Genomic DNA, 25508 nt, shown 5'->3' on the forward strand with positions numbered 1-25508 from the left:
TGAGAATAAGCTATTACAAGCTATTAAATTAGATAAGCAAATAAAATATCTGCAAGAAGTAAAATCAGATGATGATAATATATTTGGTTTAGAAGTTCGGAATGGATTTAGGAGACACAATCTGAAGTTTAAGGCATTCACAGACTATGTGGAGAAAGATGCTCTAGATGGTTACTTACAGATATTTTTGTTGGACTATCATGGTTTGCCCAAGTAGGCACCTATTGGAATAGACGGGGCAGTTAGGTGAAAACAGTGAAGAAGTTAAAAAAGCCCAGGGATATCTTGATAGATTTCTTTCTTTGAGTGAAAAAGAAAAATTATTTAAGAATATTTGGGAAAATATTTAAATATACTAGGAAAACACAAGGTTAGCTTTTAGTGATCTTCATCTTGGTACCTTGTCTAGAAGTCATAGTTTAACATGTTTGACTGAGCTGCTAAATGGGGCACCCCATTTAGGTTTAACTTTTCTAAAATAAGAAGTGGATTATACAGAAAGTTCATAAATTACTGAAGGTGTTGGAGTAATCAAAGACAGAAAAAGAAGAAGAAGAAACAGGCTTTGATAATATCTTGTAAACTTTTGATTTTTGACTATAGGTTGGAGTGGGTCATTTAAAGGTTCTCTTGGTAAATGTGAATGGGTTTAATTACCCCAACAAGAGAAGGAAGTATTCCACGCTTAAGAAAGAGTGGATAGGTGTTTTATTCCTACAGGAAGCCCAACCTAAGAAAGCCCACAAACACTATCTGAAGCATATGAAGTTGCAGGATGTATTTGCAGCTGCTGATCTCACTAAAGAGGGGGGTGCAATTATATTAAGAGATTTTTTTAAAACTGTGCTGTGTGTATGTTGAAAAACAAAGTAGGACGGTATGTGATACTGAATTGTTTTCATGAACCATATACTGAACAAGTAAAATTTTATAAACCTTGTGAAAGGACATATTTTTATGATACAAGGTTTTCATGGAGTGATAAAAGCCACAGATGCATTAACAGGTAAGAACTTTAGCCAAATCTGTCCTGAAAATTTCTTTTAAATCCTACAGGTCAAGATCATGCTTTTTATTTAGTACCTAATAATTCCTACTCTAATTAGATTTTTCTTGGCTTCCCCCTCTTATTATGATAAAAATTCAGAAGGTTAAAGTCCAGTTTGGAACATAGTCAGGCCATGGCACTGTTACTCAGAGGGTAATCCTCCAAGGCTATAGATACTTGAAAACTGGTTTCAACAAAAGGAAAAGATTAGACAAGTGATGCAGGACAGTTGGAATAAATATTTTTGTTTTACCTCAGAGGTCAGCTGGGCCATGGTAGGGCATGCCATTTATTAAAAATACAAAAGAGTTCAAAAGTATTGAAGTATTCAAAAGGCTATAGATACTTGAAAACTGGTTTCAACAAAAGGAAAAGATTAGACAAGTGATGCAGGACAGTTGGAATAAATATTTTTGTTTTACCTCAGAGGTCAGCTGGGCCATGGTAGGGCATGCCATTTATTAAAAATACAAAAGAGTTCAAAAGTATTGGCAACAGGAAACATACTTGAATTCTCACATTCATAAAGCAATGTGTAGGGTAACAAGGAACTCTCAAATGTTAGAGAACAAGGAACTCTCAAATGTTAGAGAACAGAATTTTTAAAATTGCAATTAGAATGGAAAAGAGTGCACTGCACAAAATTTAGAGAATGCTGAACTACACAAGATGAACATTTTGGGACTTCCGGTCGACGGAACAGCAATGGCGGACGCTCTCCTCACAACGGAGGAGGGTGAATCGCACACCAGCGGCCTGGAGGGGGGCCACCTCAAGTGACACCCCCACGGAGCCTTTGCGATAGGCTCCAGGCCAGCGGGCTTTTTAGGGGTAGCCTCCTCGATGGCGTAATGCCGGAGAATTGAGGCTCCTCTCCGCCCCGACGGTCCAGTCGCTGAGTGGCCTTCGGGCATAAGCTGGACTGACCGGGACAAGCGCTGGAGATCGAGCGGAATGGCGTAAAACCGAGCGTGGTCAGATAAACTGGCCAACAATGAACGTGAGTTCTGAATAAAAACGGAGTAGTTTGAAAAGCGATCCCCCCCCCCGCGATTGGAAACAGAGATTGCAAAGAGGGACGCCTCTTTTGCGAATGAGCGGTTAAGACACGAAGGGGGAGAGGGGAGGAAGTAAACCAAAAGTGTTTTGAGAGACTTATCTGAATTGCGAAGTCGTTTGGCGAGTTTTCTGAGTTGTGGGGAAGTGGCAGAAACTGTAAATAACATGGGAAAGATGGCAGAGAAAGACAGCAGAGAAAGTTTAAAGTGAAGCCGGGCGGGCAGAGTCCGAGACTGGAAGAGGGAGCAGATGTTCTCAAACTCCTGGCGGATATGCTCAAGCATGGTGATGGAACAACTCGATGGTATTAACCAGCAATTGACTGTGATGAATAAAAACTTTGCAGCACAGCAGTTTCAGCTGAACGAGACGGAGAAAAAAGTGGAGCAGGCAAACGAGAAAATTAAAGAGAACTATATTAAAAAAATAGCCTACCTGGAGACATAGTGGTCAAGTTTTCAAGAAGACAAACCAGAGATGCCATTTTAAAAGCAACATCAGCAACTCCAGTGAAAATGGGAAATGTAACCATTAAAACTTTAAAGGACATTCCATTTGAAATTAGACAAAAGAGGGAAAATTACAAGGAATTAATTTCTTTCCTTCAAACTAATGGAATATCGTACAGATGGGCGGTTCCGGAAGGTGTCATCTTTAAGATCAACGATAGAAGGGAGAAGATAGACTCCACTTTTAAAGCTAAAGAATTTTTGAAACGTCAGCTGGGGACAGATGATGAGTCTAAAGAGGGAGAATCGAAGTCGAGTGACTCTGCTACCTCGGGAACGGAAGAGGATTCTGCGGCAGAAAAGGGTGCAGGACCTGCCAGAGTGGTATACGATTTTAGAGACAGAAAGCCGAAGTAAAGGCAGAAGGACTTGGAAAATGGCCTTTTGAAGCAAAGAATAAGAAGATGATCAGAGACTTCTCTCATAACAACTAACAAAATAACATACAAGAAGCAAATTGTTATAAGCAAGAACTCAACAAATATATTGTGATAATAAAACTAATGGTACTAACATATTTACTAACAGTGAAAAGATCTCCTTCTCTTGAGTTTTAGTCTAGTGTGGTTTGCTTTTCTTTATCCCTAGTTGTAGTCCCTCCCCTATATTTCTTTGTAGTTTGTAGTATATGCAAAATAAAAAATATCCCTACGGGGATTTAATTAAAAAAAAAAGATGAACATTTTGAATTAGAAAATGAGCCTTCAGAGGTGCTATCAAAGATTTTTGCCAGAGAAAAGAAAAACAAAATGATTAAAATACCATGTGAATCAATTTTGGTTATCCTAGTCAAAATCATACTTCTCTTACTGAAAACATATGTACATTGGATTTTGCACATTACTTTTTTTTAATACTTATGATTTTTAAGTTGATACTGTATCTAGTGAGAGATCCAGAGACAACACAACCACCAAAGTTTGCATATATAAGGAACAAACAGACCACACATGTTTCCACACATATACTCTTCCTCACCAAGTCTGTTCCATTGCTGCATTCAGAGGAGCAGAATGGAATGTTAGCTCCCTCAAGTGACAGGACTGGGCATAGTTTATACAGCTAGTGCAATCAACATCTCTTTGGTATTACATTACAACCAAGGTGCCAAAAGAAACTTCCTTGAGGCCAAAGGCTGAACTAGAGCACTAAGAATACAAGCAGGCCAGGCAAGGCACAGTAATCTTCCCACATAATTCTCTCCACGCCCATAGCCGGGGGGGGGGGGGGGGGGCTGACAGGGGCAGTGCTCCTCAAATGTGCCCTGCCCCTCCCTATACTACTCTCCCCCAACGACTACTTGCCAACAACTATGCTTTCCCAGAGATGGCAGTAGGCTTTGCAGTGTCTCCGGAGTGTCTGCCAGGGGTCAGGTAGGGACGCTTTGGGAGCAGAGACCTGCCCAAACCTGCTAGCCAGCTGCCCAGTCTTGGTGCTCTCGGCTCTAGGGTAAGCTATTCTCCTCAGCTCCTGCTGCATTCCCCAGCAGCAGGGCTGGCTCGCTTACTAAGCAAGCTAGACTCTCGCCTGGAGCACAGAGCCATCATGGGGGCGCCGGACTGAGCCACCCTCCCTCCCGCCAAAAGCCACCCTGCCCCCGCTGCGCACCCCGGCCAACACCACCTCTTCACACACACACACCCTCGCGTGACAATGGGTCAGTGAGGAAGAACCTCTTGTGCTCCCCCCCCCCTTCTTCCTTCCACCCGCAACCCAACCGGGGTGGGAATGGTTGGCCCCTTCGCCCGCCTGCCCCCTGCAGACCTTGACCCGTGCCTTCAGCCAATAGGCTGCCCTCTCGGAGCCTGCTCGACAGTCCGCCACCCTGCCATGCCTGGCCTCTCTGTGCAGCGGCTGCTGCTGCTGCCGCTTCTAGCGGCGCTGGGGGCCTCTTGGGGAAGCCAGGTGAGTTGGGCGGGGTGTGTGACTTGGCCCACAGCCGCCATCCCGCCCAGCCTGCAAAGGGCCTCCGAGCACGTGCAGAGCGCTTCCCGCTGAGCTGGGCTGATGGGGAGGCGGAGGGCAAAGGAGCTGGGGGGGCTGTGGAGGGTGGGTTTGTGGGCCCCAGAAATCGCGCCCCCCACTCACCCCCCGGGTTTTGCAGCTGGGACAGGGTAAAACCTGGAACGGCCTGGTGGGGCGCTTTCTTCGCCCCTCCCAAGCCAGATTTGAAGGGGCTCTGAGCGAGGCGAGGCAGGCAGAGGGCTTGGGGGGGGGGGCGGCAGAGCCCAGAATGCGCCGGGGAGAGGAGTCGAATCACTCACAACTTTAATGCCAGTAGCTGCTCACAAAGCAGGATTTTTGCTCACAAGACTCCACAGCTTAGAGGGAGCATTGTGCAGGCAGGACCTGCCCATGAGAGAGGAGGGGGGGCAGGAGGGGGAAGAGGGCTCTTCAGTCAACCCTCCCCCACAAGCATTGCTCACAAGAAGACTCCACAGCTTAGAGGGAGCATTGGTTGGGGGGGCACGGCACTCCCGCAGCCCGCCCCAAGACCTTCCCCCTGTGGATGGACTTCCTTTCAGGCCCGGTGGATGATCTATGCCCAAGAAGAAGCGCCACTCTGGCTTGCACTCAACAAGTGCTACCGTGCACTGGCACCAGGCAGTTTGCTGGCCTGCTCGCTGGGCAGCCGCCGCGACTCCTTCTGTGGGCGGGGGCCTCCCCCTGCTGCCCCGCCTGGACTTTCCTCTTGCGGTGCTGCAGCGGCAGCAGGTGGAGCGCTCCGCTGGTCTGGAAAGGAATGAGGCAGCCTCGAGCGGCCGGGGGCAGCATGGAGTTTCCCCCCGCGTGGCTTCGAGGGGGCATCTGGCACAAGCGTCTCTTTGTCACTGACCCGACTGGGTTCGCCTGCTTGCCGGGAGGGAGGGGCTCTCCCTGTACGGACCGAGACGGGATAGGACGCAAAAAAAGAGCACACAGGGCCGGCACCGTGTGTGTGTGTGTGTGTGTGTGTGTGTGTGTGTGTGTGTGTGTGCGCGCGCGCGCCACAAGGTAGCCTCGCCTAGTGCGCAGAAAACCCTTGGGCTGGCCCTGCCCAGCAGCCATGCCTGGCCTTCTGGGGCCAAGAGTGCTGGGGCCAGGCAGGTTTTGGCTGCAGCATGTAGGGAAGGAGACTGGAGAGGGAAGCAGCAGGGAAGGGGGAGGAGTGTCTCTTAGAAAGAGCTGGGGATGGGCTGTGCATCTACTGCCTGACATTCAAAAGGGAGACAGACAGGTATGCACAGGCAGCAAAGTGCAGGCTCTCCCCAAAGAAAAAAAGACAGCTGCAGCAAGGAAAACCTAGTGGGGAAGATGCAGGGACAATGTCACTATGGGTTACATAGGAAGTGACATAGGCACATGCCCCCCACGTGTCCCCCCACTGACAATTGTCTAGCTATGGCCTTAATTCTATTCTGTAAATGAAAAAGGGCAGATACTGAAGAAACTCAAAGTACCTCCAGACTGCCTAAGCAAAGCTCTACACAAAGCCCTTCGTGTGACTGTGGTAAACCCCAAAGAAGCTCCTTGATCATTGAGCTGATTTTTGTCCTTTTACAAGTGCTTCTCAATATGTAGTCAAGACTACAAAGACTAGGAGCCAAAGATGCAGCAGCAAACAGACACTCCCTTAGCAAGTTAGCCAATGATTAGTGCCAGATGAATCTGTGTCTACTAAGCTTAACAAGCTGAAGACTAGCGCTTCCCTCTGTGCCTTTTAATTTGCTGCTGGATCAGAAGTCAATAGGGTTTCCAGGTCCTCCCTGGCCACTGGCGGGGTGGGTGGGTAAGGTTGCCAGCTCCAGGTGGAGCCTGGGAAGGACAGGGACCTCAGTGGGGTACAGTGCTATAGAGTCCTCCCTCCAAAGCATCCATTTTCTCCAGGGGAACTGAACTCTGTATTCTGAAGATAAGCAGTAATTCTGGGGGATCCCCAGGTCCCACCTGGAGGCTGGTATCCCTAGGAGTCAAAGCAGTTAACTTACCCTGCCTCTTTCATCTTTCCTATCCGTTCAGGTCTGGCTGCAGTGTAATAAAAGTCCTGCTCAATACGTCAGTCAGGGTAGGGGAACAAAAGGACATGGGGAAACTGTAGGTGCTTCATCTCCTGGCTTACAGGCACATTGGGGAGGTCTCTGTATAGCAAAGTGGTATGTCTATGAACTACCATGCCATGGTGTCTAGAAAGAAACGTTGTCTTTATTTCTCCCAAGATTTCACAATAATTAAAGCCCATTTTGTGATCAGTCTGTAATTGCTGGTTAGGATTCTTATATAAATGTTATGAACAGACTATAGAGCATATGGTATTAAGTCATTTATGACCAGGTCATTTCCCCCTCATCATTTTCAAAGTCAGGCTTAGTCAGGATATCCCCAGTCAGGAAGAAACAGCATACATTGCAGGAAGACTGTCCCAACCGGGCTCAGTTGTGATCACGGGCACTGGCCCTTACCTTCCCAAAGTTATCTTTGTGCTTCCGATAATCCATATCTTCATCCTGTGAATTAAAAAGTGTGTGTCAATGGTGAATAATTCTGGCTGAATTCTTCCAGTTCAGGAAAGAAATATGATGAGCTCTGCATCCAATCAGAGCTAACACAGTTGCCATCACTCATATTTACGCACACTGACATAAGCTTTCAACTGGAACTTGCACAGATGTTGTGTAGGATAATGTTGGGGTTCATCTTCAACCACCCATGAGGCACAAAGTGAAACTTTAAAACAGATGCTTTTGGTCCACTCTCAAGTGTAGTCTTGGGAGACTAATCATACTGCCCATCTGAGAAACTGCTGCAACCTTGCACTGCTACGCACCTGCCATGTGCAACCCACTTGAACTCCTTTTCCCTAGTCTTCCAACACTGCCATCTGGTGACCCACACAAACAACATTTCTCCCTCTCTTTCCTCCTCACCAGTTCACCCACACAGTACACAAGGTTTAAACACTAATAGTAGTTGTCTGAATTCCTTTCAAAGGCCACTTCGTCAAACATATGCTTCATTTTGTTTTTGGCATCTGCTGCCTAGAAGGCTTCTGCCAAGCAGCACTGGTCCTGGCACATATCACAGAGACCAGCAGATTCCAGTCTCCTGGCTTCCCCCCCAGACAGCTTGTAGAACTCAGAAACATTACTGCAACCTGCCCAGGAAGCAACCCTAGACTAGAAGACCTGAGTACCATAGGAAACTGATGGAGACAAGAAGTCTCTGTCTCCCCCGTCCACATCCCTCTTTTTGACTCACAATATTACTGTGGTGAGCCTTGGTCATGAGCAGCATACGGCCAACCAGATCTGTGGTGGACACTCCCTGAGTGCGTTGACATTCCCTGCAATAAGACAAGGTCAGCATGAGATAGGAGCTTTGGAAACAGCCACTAAGAGTATCTACAGTGTCCTCAACTTTGAGTCTCCTTACTGCAGTAAGAATATTCGTGAGACACACTATAGTTAATTAGAAGACAAGTACTTTGGAATGGTCTTTTTAAAATCTGATGTAGTTCCAATGGGCTTGGACCTGATCTGCATTTCTATGAGACCACTTGGGAGCCACTGATACATTCTCAACTGCAACAAATAAAATGTATAGTGCTTCAGCAATCCCTCAGTATTCCAGTGGCGTACCAAGGGGGGTGCAGTCCGCCCCGGTGCAGCTTAAAGAGGGCCTTTGAAGGGGGCCTTTGAAGCCAGCATCTTCCTGCTGCCTTCAGCTGACTGTCTTTCCTTATATTTTTATGATGCAGTTGCCACTAGGGTCGCAAGGAAGTCTGAGCATAGCAAAAAGCTTTGGGATTGACTAAACTTCCCTGGCTTTCTCCAAGACTTCCTTAACAGTTCACGCTGCTGGTTGCTACAGTAACTGCCAGAGAGAGAATAAAGTTCATCCAGTGGCACCTTTAAGACCAACAGTTTTATTCAAGGTATAAGCTTTCATGTGCACACACACGTCTTCTGACAAGCACAATTTACACTGAGATCACCCTGCTCTGCTGTTTACTTTGAGACTTGATCACACACACGGACCTTAAAAGAAAGGAAGGGGGCGCAGGAAAGAGATGTGTTGGGATAAGGGGAATTAAAAAGAAATTATTTTGGTTTATTCTTTTCAGGTTTTTTTAGATTAGATTTCTCTATATCTATCTGGGATTTTATTTCCTTTCAAACAGACCCTGATTAGGAATTACAGAATTTGGATTGGATTCCATTGTTTAATGACTGGAAGTAGATGGCTAAGTACTGAAAAATACATTTAAGGTTCCATATGTTCCAGTTCAACACATCTCCCTCTCTGCCCCCTTCCTCCCAGTTTTTAAACTGTTTCATTATCATCACTAGCACTGAATGCATTTTGCCCAGTCTGAAATCAACACATTATCTGACTTGATCCCTCTCTCCATTTCTAACAGACCGGGGGGGCGGGGGGGCAGACACCTAACAGCACAGTTTGCAATATTTATTAGTGGAAAAGAGGAAGAGTTCAATAGCACCTTAATGACTAACAAAATCTGCGGCATGAGTCACTGCTCACTTCTTCAGATACAGCTAGAATATGAGTCCATCTGTCTTTATATCTTGGAGTGATTTCAGATGCTGAATGACAACAGCAGGCATTGATAATGAGAAAGGAAACCTAGGTCTCAATGCAGTCCAGGACGATGCTTCATTATCAGTTGCAATTCAGCAGTCGCTTTTTCTAATCTCCCTTTGAAATTCCTTTGTAATAGAACTGCTACTGAATGTGTTGGAAGTTTAAAATGTTCCCCTACTGTTTTTTAAATGTTGCCGTTTCTAATGTCAGACTTATATTCTTTGCATCCTCCTGAACTTAATCCTCCTGGACCAAATTGAGACCTAGGTCTCATTACCAATGCTGATATCTCCATGCCTACTACCTCTCCTGCATATCACATCTGATCCAATCAAGTCTGCTATTGCCCATTCACCTGCTATTGCCATTCAGCATCTGAAATCACCTTTGTAAAGTTTATATCTCCAGTACCTGGTGTTACATTTTATGGCACACAAGGCCCAGCCCAACAAAGTGGGCTCAGATCCAGCCCTCGTAACAAATGAGTTCGACACCTCTGGTGGCCTTTCTCTCTCCCCTTCCTTGCACCCAGCTCAGCCAGATCTTGCAAAGCAATAGTTAGGGTGTTGCAGCAGGATAAATTAACCTTTCCCTCTCTGGATTTTTCTCCCTCTTTTCCACAAATTTCTCATTCATTCCTGTGTTCCTTCACCAATTTTTCTGTCTCCCCCCCGATCTCGAAAGTTAAGCAAGGTCAACATGGAGGCAAGCAATGGCAAACCACCTCCGAACATCTCTTGCCTTGAAAACTCTATGGGGTCACCATAAGGCAACTGTGACTTGGTGGCAAAAATAAATGGAGGGAGGAGTTAAAAAATTATCCACCCCAGGCGCCAAATAGGCTAGGTATGCCACTGCACTATTCTGACATGGGCAGCATCAGTTAACAAGGAGAGATTTACCGGTATCTCCCAGCATTCTTCACTTCTTCATAAGTGTCCTTGCCATCCACAGTAAGTGTAATGTCATCTAGGAAGATAACGAGCATTAGATCAGTGCTAGCAAACTGAAAGGTTCTGAAAACTTCCACTGAGCCTGGCCAGTGTTAGTATGTATAAATGACTGATTACAGAAAGTTCATGTACTCACTTCCATGTACACAGAAGTCACAGTTGTATTTATCCAGAGTTTCTAGTGTTGTAACATAAGGAGCTCCCGGCACAATCTCATCTACCCACTTGATGGCTTTCACCATTTTGTATCTCTCTTCTTGTGTGAAGACAGGAGGACCTTTATGCTTGGAGATTTCCTCTGATGTTAAGAAGAGCAATATTTGTTAATATTTTTATTTATGTATGTATTTTTTCGACTTATATCCTTCCCTCCCCACCGAGGCAGGCTCAGGGCAGCTTACATAAAAGTGTAAAACACACAAAAGCAGCACAAATAAAAACATCAGTTAATCATACCATTATAAACAATCATAAAGTGCTAAGGTGCTAGAGCCAGATGCCAAGACAAGCAAGAAGGGGTGGCTACCATAATCAAATCTAGCTCCCGGATATTCAGATGACATCTGGCCAGCCATTGTTGGAGGGAGAGTGCTGACTAGACAGAACTTTTGATCTCATAAAGCAAGACAAATTTATTATGTGAAGCGCGTATTCAATAGCACTTGCCATGGATTTCACCCAACCAACCTCGACAAACATTTAGGAAAATCTAATTTCCTTCAGCTATCCCCAACTGAATACACAGTAACTGCTTCCCCTGTGTCTAAAACAGTTCTCCTCCGGCTTGACACAGTTTCAATAAAAATCCTTACTTCCTCAGCCTGTTACTAACTACCTCTCTCCTCGTAACAACTCAAGAGCAGCCCTGCTGGATCACACCAGTTGGCCATCTAGTCCAACATCCTGTCTCACAGAGTGGCCAGCTTTGGAGGGCCAACAACAAGGGATAGAGGCTGAGACTTTCATCTGATGTTGCCTCCTGGCACCAGTATTCAGACTGTTACTGCTTCTGAATGTACATGTCCCCTTTAGTCACCATGGCTAGCAGCCAGTGATAGACCTACCCTTCATGAATCTGTCTAATCCCCTGTTAAATCTGCCTATGCTTGTGTTCTCTGATTCTAACCACCATTTTCTGCTATTCCCTAACTGTCCCTGTCCCACCCAACTCTATGCTGACTTGCTCACAAAGCTATAAATGAATTGTCACAATACTTTTATCTCAACCAGCAATGAGAAAAGTAGGACTCTTCAGAGAATGTGTATCTGAAGAGAGCTTGCATGGAGAAGACTGTTAAAAACAACTGCATTAACTAGCTCTATTGCAGTAATGCCACTGGGCAGTATACTGTCTGTAATGATTCCTACCCTGGGTCTAGCTAGGCTCAACCTAATATAGGCCAAGACTTAGAAAAAGCCCCAGAATCTGTGAATTCCAAGGTCACATGGATATAGACAGTAACAGAGAGTAATCTAGCAGGGGTTGGCTGAAAGGAATCTGCTGTGACCATGTTTTCAGAAAAGAATCTGGGCATCCTTTATAAAGGTATTTCTGAAATAGCCAAAAATGAAACCATTTCCTTACCATCTGTGTGGACTCCCACAATAAGATAATCCCCCATTGCATGAGCCTGGCGCAGCTGGTTGGAGTGTCCATAATGCACCATATCATAGCTATAAAAATACAAAGGGATTTGTGTGAAGAGTTTGGCCTGGCACTGTTATCACAAGACTCTCTTTCTGCACCATGCATAGAATGCTACAGTGCCATCTGGACTAGCTACCCACCCAGTACACCCCTGGTATTGATTACTAACTAAGGCAGTGCTCTTACAAGTAGTGAAGAATGGCTTTATTCCTAGGAAAACAGAAGTCCAATGGCGCCCGAAAGACTATCCATATTTATTCTCGCATGAGATTTCATGAGTCGGAGCTCACCAACTCAGATGGCTTTATTCCTAGTTATTATTACTGCCCTACTGATAAATAGACATCTGCTCTTTCTTCATCCCAAGTTTTATCCATTACCATATTCTCTACAATACTTAGGGATGCTTGTTCTCCAAGTCTAATAAAGAACTACAATACACTGCAAAGTCACAAATGTTTACAGAAACTTCATTAAGGAAGGTAAAAGTGGGAGCAGGGGTTGGTAAGCTAAGTTTCAAATGAAAATTGATTCCGTTTGTAAGGACTAAGCGCACAGACCCCACGTGCTTATTCTTTGAAAATTATTCCATCCCCGGGTCACTCTGCAACAGAGAAGCAGCCATCATGACCATTACTATATATCATTTTGGTTTAGCTTGTCCCTGAAAAGAACATACATTTAGAATTGTTGATAAAAGACACTTGATTGTATAATAATTTCATACCTAAAATGTTGTAATATGTAATATCCTTGAGCATGCTTTCAAAGTCCAAATGCCTCCCCACAACACTTTTCAGGGACAAAGACAACAAGAATCCTCCCTTGGGCACTGAAAAAAAGTGTGTGTGTGTGTGTGTGTGTAGAATGGCTCATAAACAGCTCTGAGCTCAACCCCTCCCCCCCCCCAACTAGTGGTTCATTACCCTTCTATTCCTTTTGTCTCAATTCCTTCTTTCCAAACTCTTTGTGGCTTCCCATTTATAGTATTTTATTCTGAAAAGTTGACTGTAATATGATATACATTGTGTGTGTGCAGAACATTTATTGCAATATTTTTTATTCATCTGCTAAAAAGCTTTTCAAGCTCAAGGCACACTGGGACTGCCTCCTTGGGACTACATACAGAATAAAGCACTCATGCATTGTGCATTGCAGTAGGTTGCAGCTTTCCTCCTGCTGATATGGAACTAGGAAAGCAAAGAATGAGATGTTAAATATTCTCCAGAAGAGGAAAGCACACCACAAGCAATGTTCCCTCTAAGCTGTGGAGTCTTGTGAACAAAAATTCTACTTTGTGAGCTACCGGCATTAAAGTTGTGAGCGAGCAATTTGGCTACTGCATAAATTAGTTTGTTCTGGAGCCCTCCTTCCTGAGCTAAGACAAAAATGTGTGAGCCAGAGGCTAAAAAACTCTGAGCTAGCTCACACAACTCATCTTAGAGGGAACACTGAGTAAATGATCCTCTCAAAGACATTAAATTAAGAAGGCATCTTGTTTTGCCAGGAGAAAATGAATACATGGATCCCATTTGCACAAGTCATGTAAACCAGATTCCATTGTCGGTGTTAAAAATACACTTGTATCAGCATTGTAAATCAAATGATGTCCATACAAAATTGAAAGCATTGTAACATGTGACACGCTTGAAATGCAATTATAAGTTAACCTTCCTGCACAGTCATTAATCAAAAACTTGGTACAACTCAGTTTTAATACGCACTTTTTCATGTCCCATGTACACGCACATTTAGAACTGTCTTTTCCCCCCCACACCAACAGTGGAAGAAGGGCTGGAAATTACTTGACCGCTAAATGCTTCCTTTTTCAAACAGGGTAAAGATACCCACACTTAACAATTTGGGAGCAATAATAGCAAAAGTGATGACAACATGAGTTCCAAGTTAACAACAGGACAGGGCATTAATGCCTCAGATCTGATCTGACACCACTGTGTAATATATCAACAGGCTCAAGGCAAGCAGTTATTAATGGAGTACTTAGCTATCATATTGAAGGAAAAAGAAGATTGAAGGAAAAAGAAGAAGGGGATGGCAAAGGATGAAATGGTTAGACAGTGTTATCAATGCAATGAACATTAAATTTAGCAAACTCTGGAGCATGACAGAAGACAGGAGGGCCTGGCGTGATGTGGTGCATGGGGTTGCGAAGAGTCAGACTCAATTCTGCGACTGAACAACAACAACAAATAGCTATCATATTGCAATGTAGGTTAGGTCTTTGAGCCAGCATTCCTAAGAAAACCTTTCAATGGCCATATGACCTCAGTTGCCCTGATGACATGGAGAGAAATTGCAGAGGCCATTTCTCATCCCTCCCTTGCATCTTGTAACCAATGCTCCCTCTAAGCTGTGGAGTCTTGTGAGCAGAAATCCTACTTTGTGAGCTGCTGGCATTAGAGTTGTGAGCGAGAGATTCAGCTGCTGCATAAATTAGCTGGCTCTGGAGCCCTCCTTCTTGAGCTAGGACAAAAATCTGTGAGCCAGAAGCAAAAAAGTTGTGAGCTAGCTCACACTAACTCAGCTTAGAGGGAACACTGCTTGTAACCTATACTGAAGGCTGGCAGAGATATATACAAGCAGTTTATGCATCCCAGGATATATACACACAAGGGATGTCATGCAAGATGCTAGATTCATTGTGCTCCACAGCTCCACAAAATTTCTGTTAACAAGATCTGGAGTTATTCCTGGAGCTGGCTGTTGCTGAGAGAAACTTCTTTTAAGGATCAAGGCCTTATTTCAATAACAACAACTATGTTGTCTCTTCATGGGATTCACAGTCAGGGCTGATTGTGCTACCCAAATCCTGAAATGCTGTGACAACAGCAGATGCTATCTGCCAACAAGGCAATAAAACTTGCCTTGTCTGTTCTGTTCCACACCAAGCCATGTGGATTACACACTTCCTCCCTGCAAGACATTCCAGCCCCACTTCTTAAAGTTCATTAACTAAACTGCTAGGAATGGAATGCAAGGTGCGCAAGAAGTTTGCATCTGACAGAATTGCATATACATATACGAACTGCTTCTAAATGAAGCTGTAAGCACAGAAGCCGCATATTCCTAAGGCATTTGTGCTATCAAGCACTAATAAAACATTTATTAGATGCTGTCAACATTAGTCTAGCTCAATTACCAACTGAATGCCAGAGGGCACAGAGGACAGGATAAGAACAATCTAGTGTGGGGCTGTCTTGGGGTGTGTGTGTGAATTGCATCAAGACAACTTGGAGTCAAATCCCCACTCAGCCATGAAGTTTTCTGGGCAATTTCAGGCCCACCACAGACTTGTTTTACAAAAAAATTTATGGAGAAACTGTGGGATAGCTTCCGAGTTTTTGGGAGGAAGAGTAGGACACATTTGAATAGACTGAAGAATTATTCTGTTACTGTTGTCTGCAACACACCAGTTCCACTCCTCAGACAGCCTTCTTCTGGTGGTACACTCCCCTAGTCCTTCAGGTGGTCTGGTAACTTCCTGGTGCGGGTAGAGCGGCGAGGTTCAGGGACTGCTGCGGCTTCTACCCTGGGAGCTCTTGGAGGTGAGCTGGCCGGGAGAGGCGTCGTGGGGGGGGGGGGCATCCCCGACGCCTCCAGAACAGGGGTCTCGGGTTCAACCAAGGGTAGAGGCCGGGGGTCGGCCACCGGGAGTTGGGCCTGGGGTAAGGTCTCCGGAACCTCGGCTATGTCCGAGTCCTCGGGGTCCAATGGCATCGTCCGGCGGCATAGCTGGTCGATGTGCCAGTGTAGAACTTGGCCATCCTCACAAGAGACCTCATACGATCTGGGGCCCTTAACTCGTATGACTCGTGCCAGGATCCAGGTGGGCCCCCGGGCGTAGTTCCGTGTGTACACGGGATCTTCCGGGAAGAAACCCCTGGCTGCCTCGTGCGTCTCCATGCCCAGTGCCTCTGTCGATGCCCGGTCGGGGTGCAGACGATCCAACCGGGTTGCCAAGCGGCCCAGAAGTAGCTCTGCCGGACTGCGCCCTGTAGTGGTGTGGGGCGTCGTTCGCTGGCCGAAAAGGAAAGCTGCCAGTTTATAATCCGGGGAGTCCAAGTGGCGGAGAGTATCCTTTGTGGTTCTGACCATGCGCTCGACCTGGCCGTTGGTAGCAGGGTGGAACGGGGCAGCCCGGACGTGGCAGATCCCGTAGTAGCTCGTGAATTCCTGGAACTCCGCTGATGTGAACGTCATCCCGTTGTCCGTGACCAGCGCGTCGGGGATTCCCTGGGCACTGAAGATCCGCCACATCGCCCGGATGGCTGCCTTTGAGGAGGTGGCGGGCACAGGAACTACCTCCAGCCACTTGCTGAAGGAATCCACCAGGATAAAGAAGAGTTGCCCCTAGAATGGTCCCGCAAAATCCAAGTGTAACCAGGACCAGGGGCAGTGAGAAGATTCCCAGGCCTGTTCCGGGGCTTGGGCCGGGACCGTTGGCAGGGGTTGGACCGCTTCACCACGTCCTCCAACCCTGGCCACCAGACGTAGCTCCGGGCCAAGGCTTTCATGCGCACCACCCCGGGGTGCGTTTCGTGAAGGGCGGTGAGGACCCACTCCCATAGGGGTTTTGGGATGACCACCCTAGTACCCCACATGACACAGCCCCGGTGGACGGACGGCTCGTCCTTCCAGGAAGCAAAGGGCATTACGTCAGGGTCTCCTTTGGCCACGGGCCACCCCCTTCACCACCCAGTCCAAGATCCGGCAAAGTACCTTATCCTTGGAGGTGCCGTGAGCCACCTCCGCAACATGGACCGGCCGATCTGGAAGGGTCTCCAGGAGAGCTATCTGGTGGGTGGGAGCTGGATCCAGGTTACAGACCAGCAGGGGTAGGCGGCTCAGGGCGTCCGCGTGGCCTATTACCTTGCCAGGCCAATGGACGAGAGCGTAGGAGTACCCCGCCAGGAAAACAGACCAGCAGAGCACCCGGGGTGAAATCATCTGGGGGGTCTGGTGGTTGGGGGCCAGGAGGCCCAGCAGCGGCTTGTGGTCCATGAGGACCATGAAGGGCCGCCTGTACAGATAGTGGTGAAGCTTTTTCACCCCCGCCACAATAGCCAGCGCCTCATCGATCTGCGCGTAATTGCGCTCAGCCGCTGACAGAGTCCTGGAATAATACGCAACTGGGACCTCGCGGCCGTCCAGCATTCTGTGGCCCAGTACCGCTCCCACCCCGTAGGGGGAAGCATCACAGGCCAGCACCACCGGGAGCACCTCATTGAAATGCACCAGGACCGCATTCGAGACGAGCAGGTCTTTGACCGCCTGGAATGCAGCTGCTTGTGGCGGACCCCAGACCCAAGGTGCTGACTTGTCCAGGAGGCAATGGAGCAGTTCTGCGACTGCAGCTTTGAGGGGCAAAAAGGAGTGGTAGAAGTTCAGGAGCCCCAAAAAGGCCTGCAGTTCGGACTTGGACGCTGGAGGCGGCACTTGCGTGATGGCAGTCACCTTGTCCGCAGTGGGATGGATGCCCGAAGCGTCGACCGCGAAGCCCAGGAACTCGATGCACGGCACACCCAAGAGACATTTCTCCTGCTTGACTTTGAGCCCCGCTGCGTCGAAACATTGTAGAATGGCCCGCAGACGGTCTGTGAAGGACAAGTCACCCGGCGCGGCGATCAGCACGTCGTCTAGAAACGGCTGCAGAGTACCTGCAGAGCCTTGTTTAGCGTCCATTTATAGTCAGCACAAATGCGCAAGTCCCCGTTGGGCTTCACCGGGGTGACTATGGGGGCTCCCACCGTGCCGAAGCGACTGGTTCCAGGACCCCTTGTTCCACTAAGCGATCTAGCTCGGCCTCAATTTTTGTCTTCATTGCTAGGGGTGGCATCCGGGTCTAGATCCAGGGAGATGGGGGGGGTCCCCCAGAGAAACGTCCCAGTGTGCCATCAAAAACGCGGGGAAATTCCACACACACTGCGCCAAAATCCCGTGACCTGACCTGATGGATTCCATTCAGAGACAGACCCAGGGCCTCGAACCACGAGAGTCCTAGCAGGCTGGAGAGAGGCCTATTCACCACCAGCAGGTCTAGGGTGCCATTAAAGTCTTGGAACTGTACCCGGAACTTGCCCCAGCCTAGCACCGCCATGGGATTCTTATTAAAGTCCCTTAACCGGAAACCCCACGACTTCTGCAAGGGCGAGCCCCCATTTGGACACAGCGTGCGGAGCATATCCGCGGAGATAATGGAGTAGGTCGACCCTGTGTCGATCTCCATGCTGCAGGGGGATCCCTCTATGAGGACCATGACATGCATCTTGTTGGGGCCATCGGGGGGCAAGTTACAGACCTGGGGTTGCGGGAAGTGGCCCGATATGGAGTGGAGGTCGCTGGACGGCTTCGGCGTGGTCTGGTACGCAGACGACTTCTGGTGTTGTCCTTTGGAGCGGCAAACCCAGGAGATGTGCCCCAATTTGTTGCAGGTCCAGCAGACTGCGTTTCGGAAGCGGCACGACCGGTGCTCGTGGCCCTCACCACAGCTGGCGCACGGGACAGAGGCGGTCGAAGAGGCTTTGCTTGCGTTGGTGGACGGCTGAGACGACCGACGATGGACCTGGTGCACTTCGTCCTCGTCCGAGGCGTCGGGGTCGGAGGTCGCTTGCGTGCAATGGACCGCCTTGGCGCGGCGGTCTTGTTGTGCCTTTTAGTATGCAGCGGTCTCCCGGATTGCCTTCTCCAGGTCCAGCTCATCCTGGCTTACCAGCTTCCTCTGGTGCTTCGGCTCTCGGAGTCCCACAAGGAACTGGTTGAGGAGAGTTTCAGCTAGGTTGGAGAAGGAGCACCTGGTTGCACTCTGCCGCAAAGCCGCCAGGAAATCTGAGGCGGTCTCGTTGGGACCCTGGACCTTCACAAAAAAGTCCAGGCACTCCACAAACTTCGTAGGTTTGGGAGCCAGATGCTCAGTCAGCGCCTTGACCAAGGAGCTGTACGACTCGTCTTCGGTCAGCTTGGGCGCTATTAAGTCCTTAAGCAGGAGATGGGTCTCCATCCCACAGTGGCGCAGCAGGTACGCCTTTTTTATATCTGGATCCACCACTTTGTGGATGGTGAAGTGGCTCTCGAGAGTTTCCAGCCAGGTCTCCCACTGTGAGGGTTGGGAGATGTCGAAGACTGGGACACTCTCTGATGCGGCAGCCATCTTACGGGTTCCACATGGAAACGAGCAGCGTAGATGGCAGAGCGGTGCGGTGCTGCTCTCGGGGCCAGCAGGGCGATGCTCAGCGTTGCGTAGAGGTGGAGCAGTGCGATGCTCGGAGCTTGGGAGCGGTGCGGTGAGCGGCGCTTCTCAAAGATGCTCGATCCTGGCGGCGGTGGCAAATTCGGCGCGGTGGCTCACGGCGATGTCCTGAACGTGGTCTCTGTTCCGAGGGAGATGGATTCCACCTTCATCGCCAGTGAAAAGTATGCAAATGGAGAGTGAGTCCAGCAAAGCCTACTTTATTCTATCCGGAACAAGACGACTTTGGTCGGCTCCGGCTTATATCCCCGGAGAAACCGCCACCCAAAACACACCCCTACTTCCCTATAGGTTATTTACAGTGGCCGAGAGTCCCATAGGCTCTCCGCAGGGAACCTAGCTCCCTGATTGGAGCGGGCTAGGATCCTACATAGGTGGAAATCTACCTTCAAGAAGTGGACAAAAAGATGCAGTTTTTGGATCTGCACCTGGATCATTCCAGCCCACCTGGATTGTTCCAGCGCCCCCCAGCGGCGGTATTGCCCAATTTGGGAATCAGTGCCATAGAGTCTATCCTCCAAAGCAGTAATTTTCTCCAGGGGGACAGATTGTGTCTAGAGTTGAACTGTAATTCTGGAAGATCTCTAGGCCAAGGCCTGGAAACAATCTATGAGTGACTTGATACCAAATGACTTGTATGACCCAACTAGGCCTGGCTGCCTGCAACAGCAATTTCCCTATGAGTGTATGAGTGTGGTGTAGCTGTTAGAGCTTCAGAGTAGGTTCTGGGAGACCCGGGTTCCAATTCTCCTACTGCTTTGGAAGCTGATTTTGGATCCGTAACATACTTTCAGCGTAACCTACCTCACAGGGTTGTTGTGTGGATAAAAAGGAGGATAGGAGAATAATGTAAGCGACTTTGGTCCCCATTGTGGAGAAAGGTGGAGTATAAATGAAGTAAATAAATAATAAACATAGCTGAAGATGGGATGCAGATAAAAGGTAGGTTAGTGAATGGCTGAGAAGGAGAGAATGAGGCAGGGAAAGGGGAGAGGATATGGGGTGTCAGGAGGCGGGAAAGAGGAAATAGTGTGGGGAGGGGGATACAGGGGGCAGTGAGGTGCCACACCACAAATATTTAAGGGTTCCTACCATGCAAGTGGGCCTGGCCCAGTGGCCTGCAGCAGACAACTGGGCCACAGTTTTTCTAGGCAGAGGCTGCTGGGGGCAGGGGAAGATTAGAACAGAAGGGCAGGTAAAGGTAGGTTGGCTGTTGGGTGGGAACAAGATAGGGCTGCCAACTCCAGGTTAGGAAATCTCTAGAGATCTGAGGTGGAGTGGAGCCAGGGGGTAGTGGGGTTTGAAGAGGGAAGGGACTCCACCCTCCAAAGCAGTCATTTCCTCCATGGGATTCGGGGTTGCCAAGCTCCAGGTGGGAGCTCGAGATCACCTGGAATTACAACTGCTGTCCAGATGACAGAGATCAGTTCCTCTGGAGAAAATGGCAGCTTTGGAGGGTGGACTGTACAGCATTATACCCTACTGAGGTTGCTTCCCACTCCAAACCTCACCCTCCTGAGACTACACCCCGAAATCTCCATGAATTTCTCAGCCTGGAGCTGGCAACCTAATGGTGGGACTAATCTCTGTAGTTGGGAAACCTGTTGTGATTCCAGGACATCTCCAGGACGTACCTGGAGGTTGGCAACCCTGTAATGGGATAAGGAAGCAGGAAAAGGGGAGGAGAGGCTATGGAGTTTTCAGGAAAGAAGAAATAGTGGGGGAGGAGGAAATGAGATGCCTCCTGGCAAGTCTTTGCAGGTTCCCACTTGTAGGTTTATAATCTCAAAGTCCAGCAAGAACAGAACAAGACACAAAAGGGAACATTCTGTTCATGGTTCCTGAACCCTTCTGCAGCATCAAGATAGGAGCAGTAACTGTGCAAGAGACATTGAAACACAAAAGCTCCCACAACCAACTTTGTTCATCATTTGGATAAGGTGGGAGGCACTAGAATGGCTGGGTTATTTGTACAAAGTTCTGAAATGCCAGAAAAGTGTGCCCTTGATATCACTTCCTGCAGAGATTGTGCCTCTCATATGCTCCCCTGCCCATTTACAATCCTGGTTGATGAACGTAAAAGATATTTGCTTGGGTCTGTGAAACCCAGCCCAGGAAAATAAGGTACACTCTAGGCCACATGGGATTGTTGGCAATAATCATAAACAAATGTCATAATGGGGCCAACAAACATACACACCTCATAACCAGGGGAATCCAGGGCACAGGATAACCTCCAGAATAGTTTCAGTGAAGAAACGGAAGTTTATGACCCTTTCTAAATTCCAAAGTCCTTTCTACATTGTACATAGATGAGAACACCCAGTTCCTTTTGGATAATTGGTTTATTAGGACATTTAAATTTCCCTATTTCAGGGCACAAGGCAATCAGCAGGGGAATGAGGAGTCAACCAGCAACAGATGATTCAGCAACTGCCCAACTACCCACTACCAAGGACCTTGTGCTGGGATAGGTGGTCTACTCAGCCCAGCCCTCAAATGCTCCACTACTGCAAACTGCACGCCATTCGCCTGATCTTTCACCCACTCACAGCACATGCTCAGTATCATCACATACAAACTCCAGGGACAGTGCTAGCAAGAAGTGCTGCGAGATCAGAGATCTCCATGCTGACCAAAAAAAAGAAATGCCGACCCGTACAACAAAAAAAACAGGACGGATGGAGCCACCTTCCTTATTAAGGCCAAAGGAGTGGTGGATTGGGCTGAACAAGCAGGAAACCCTCTCTCCGAGGCTCATACTTCTCTCCACAACACCCCTTCTCTCTCGGTTAATAGTGCACAGCACAATCCGACGCACGTTTACTCGGAAGGCAGCCCCGCGAGTCCGCGACGGATCTGCTTCCCAAGCACGGGCATCGCTGTGCAACTGTAACCTCAGTCCTACTGAGGGGCACTATAGTGGCTCTCCTGAAGGACCGTGAGCTGCCTAGGCTGACCTTGGCAAAATTACACAGCCGTCAAGAATGCGCCTCCAACTCTGCCGGGGGCGATAATGCAGATCTGCATCCAGGATACTCAGAGAGTCGAGATGTCCCTCCAAAGGACGCGGGCGGGGGGAGTGAAGCCTGCACGGCTCCTTGCCCAGAGTGAGCCCCAGGCAGGAGCGGAGCAGCCGAGCCACTCCGACACAGGAGCACCACGGAATGCCGCGTGGCCGTTGCCATGGAAACGCACGTTTTGCAACAGCAGCCCCTGGACGGTGAAGGAGGAGAGACCAAGCGGCCGTTGTCATAGAAATACCGAGGGAGGCGTCCCAACTGCCGACTTGGTCTCCTTGGCGACAGTTACAGGGGAGAAGGATCCTTACTCACCATCCGTCGCACCAGACGCGCACAGGTCGGGCGGCGGCGGCGGCTGCGTCACTGGAAGGCGAGGAGGCCCCAACAGACCCGTTCCGCAGCATCTTTAACAAGCAACTGAGCGCCGGACTCTTGGCTGCTGCCCTGACCCTCGAGCTGTCATTAAGTCAGAACCTTCCCCCGTCACCTGATCAGTGACGTACTGAAGGACACGCGATGCTGCCATCTTCGATGTGTCACGTGACAAAGGAAGCCCTGCCTTCCAGCCGATGTTTCGCCCCCTTGGAAATGAGTTTCCCTTTGCAGGTGGCCGGGAGCTGCTGGGGTGCTGAAAACGGCCTTGGATAAAGGCTTCGCCCCACACTCCCTTACCCGATGGCGAAGTGGGCCAAACCTGCAAGGCTGCGACTGCCTGCGTTAGTGCCTTCCAGGCCTAATGACAATGGCTCTTGACTGACACAGCGGCGTATTGCCTACTTGCTTTACCAAGTGGAAATCCCTGCGGAGCCGCCTGCTTCGGAGCACCCCGTGGGGGGGGGGGGGGTAGCAGCGAGGAGGAGCACGCACAAGCAGAATCCTCGCTTCACCCTGTGCTAGCTCCGTGCACAGTGCAGCCGGCAAGGAGGAGCATGACTGCCAGTGCTGTCCTGCTGGCTGCAGTGTGTGACTGGCCAGCAAAGAGCAGCATGGCAGCACCTCTCCCCAGCCCACCATTAGTGGGGGAGGGGGCTTTTCCAGATGCCTGTTGAGACAGGACCAGGCGAGGGGCAGAGGCCAAGCACTGCAGTGCCTGCTTCTAGCTACCAACTGCAGCATTCCCACTGCCGTGTCTTTGAGAGTGGGTCAGGAAAATGTTTGCAGGACCACTGGCTCACCTGGATTTTTCGTGGTGGCTGTAATTGCCAATCCCCTCCCCCACTGATGGAATTTACACCCATCATCAGTCTTCTTTTCCTGGACACTTGACTCTCCATCACTGAAACTGCCCATGTCATTATGAGCAGGCAGTACTTCCCTAACTAATCACGGTCTACAGGAATGTTTTTGAAGGTAAGGTTTGCTTTGTGGAGCAGATACAGGGCTGTGCCACGTCTCTACACAGTATCCTTCTCTACATTCTAAGCTTTTCTGTTTCCAGCATTAGTGGCATACAGAACCACAAACGAGGATCCACAGCTCAGCAGATATTCATTATGACAGTACTATTCATCATATCGGCACCACCACCTATTGTAGAAATAACAACTCTTTACACTTGTTACACCAGCGAAATGCTGGCCAGGATGAATCACAAGCGGGAATTAAGATTGCTGGGGAAAAGATCAACAACCTCAGATATGCAGACGATACCACTCTAATGGCAGAAAGTGAAGAGGACCTTAAGAGCCTCTTGCTCAGGATGAAAGAGTGGGCTTGAAGCTCAACATCAAAAAAACTAAGATCATGGCATCCGGCCTCATCACTCCTTGGCAAATAGAAGGGGAAGTCGTGGAAGTAGTGACAGACTTCACGTTCCTGGAATCCCAGATCACCGCAGACAGTGACAGCAGCCATGAAATTTAAAGACGCCTGCTCCTTGGGAGGAAAGCGATGGCGAACCTAAACAGCATGATAAAAAGTAGAGGCATCATCACCCTGCCAACAAAAGTCCGCATGGTCAAAGCAATGGTATTCCCAGTAGTCATGTATGGCAGCGAGAGTTGGACTATAAGGAAGGCCGAGTGGCGAAGAATAGATTCTTTTGAACTATGGTGCTGGAGAAGACTCTTGAGAGTCCCTTGGACTGCAAGAAGATCAAATCAGTCAATCCTAAAAGTAATCAACCCTGACTGTTCCTTGGAAGGCCAGATAATGAAACTGAAGCTCAAATACTTTGGCCACCAAATGAGAAGGGAGCACTCACTGGAGAAGACCCTGATGCTCGGAAAGATTGAAGGTCAAAGAAGATGGGGATGGCAAAGTATGAGATGCAACGAACATGAAATAGAGCAAACTTCAGAGGACGGCGGAAGACAGGAAGGCCTGGCGTGATCTCGTCCATGGGGTTGCAAAGAGTCGGACTCGACTGTGCGACTGAACAACAACAACACTTGTGTATTGGCACCAATTTCAATTTTTTTAAGAAGGTGACTACAGTAAATAGTTTGGAAACTGATAACCATAACAGAACCTTTTAATATGCACCAAAACAAATCATTTTGAAAATATGGCCAAAAAGTTGTGTTAAGTGTGTGCACGCTACAGAAATTGCATGTCTGTTCCACACAAAAGCAAAAAACCTGTAATAAGTCAACTAGAAAAAATGCAGCCTTCATGGGGGAAAAAATCACCAGAACAGTGGAATGATACATCACCTGGAAGTTCCATTAGAGATACAAGCTGAACCTGGCAAGAAAGAGGCTCTCTGCATTAGTAGAAAGGCAGACCAGGGACTTCAGATCTCCCATCTTGGATGGGGTTATACTTCCCTTCAAAAGCCAGGATTGCAGCTTGGGAGTACTTATTGACACAGCAGTCACATTAGAAAGCCAGATAGCTGCTGTGACTTGGAGTGCATTTGCCCAGCTCTGGCTGGTATGTCAGCTGCGACCATTCCTGGTTCAGTCAGATCTAGCCACAGTGATCCATGCCTTAGTTACATTTACTACGGCAACGTGCTCTACTTGGAACCCTTGAAGAGTGTTCAGAAGCTGCAGCTAGTGCAGAATTCCATGTTTAGACTGTTGGTCTATTAGTGCCAGCTATAGAAAGCATATGTCCCCAATATTACAGCCATTACATTGGCTACCGATCTGCTCCTGAGCCCAATTCAAGGTGTTGATTTTGTCCTTTAAAAACTCTAGATGGCTTAGGACCATGGTATCTGAATTGTCTTCTCTCACACATGTGTGAATTAAGATCGCAGGGAGATGCCCTCCTGACTGTCCCATTGAATCCAAAAGCTTGTTTGGTAGGTACACAAAAGGGCCTTTTCCATGGCAGCCCCACAATTATGGAGAAACCTCTCTACAAAGGTGTGTGCCTGGCACATTCATTGTCGATCTTCAGGAGGCAGTTGGAGAGAGTTTTATTTCGAACTGCATTTGATTAAGCTTTTATTATTGGCAGTTCTAATTGGAGTT

General features: G+C 48.3%; 1 protein-coding gene across 1 annotated transcript in view; it reads right to left on the reverse strand.

Moving 5' to 3' along the window:
- The window catches only part of PCYT2 (phosphate cytidylyltransferase 2, ethanolamine), a 36139-nt gene extending 13585 nt beyond the window's left edge, over positions 1-22554 (reverse strand). Inside the window, exons 1-6 of the mRNA XM_015420401.1 lie at positions 22399-22554; positions 11734-11822; positions 10285-10446; positions 10098-10164; positions 7852-7936; positions 7056-7100 (exon numbers count right to left, since the gene is read on the reverse strand). Coding sequence (XP_015275887.1) covers positions 7056-7100; positions 7852-7936; positions 10098-10164; positions 10285-10446; positions 11734-11822; positions 22399-22490 — 540 coding nt within the window. The 5' untranslated portion in view covers positions 22491-22554. The remainder of the gene's footprint in view (positions 1-7055; positions 7101-7851; positions 7937-10097; positions 10165-10284; positions 10447-11733; positions 11823-22398) is intronic.
- Positions 22555-25508: the final 2954 nt, after the last annotated feature.

This window comes from Gekko japonicus, unplaced genomic scaffold (assembly GCF_001447785.1).
Source record: "Gekko japonicus isolate JY-2015 unplaced genomic scaffold, Gekko_japonicus_V1.1 scaffold360, whole genome shotgun sequence".
Classification (NCBI taxonomy): Eukaryota; Metazoa; Chordata; class Lepidosauria; order Squamata; family Gekkonidae; genus Gekko; species Gekko japonicus.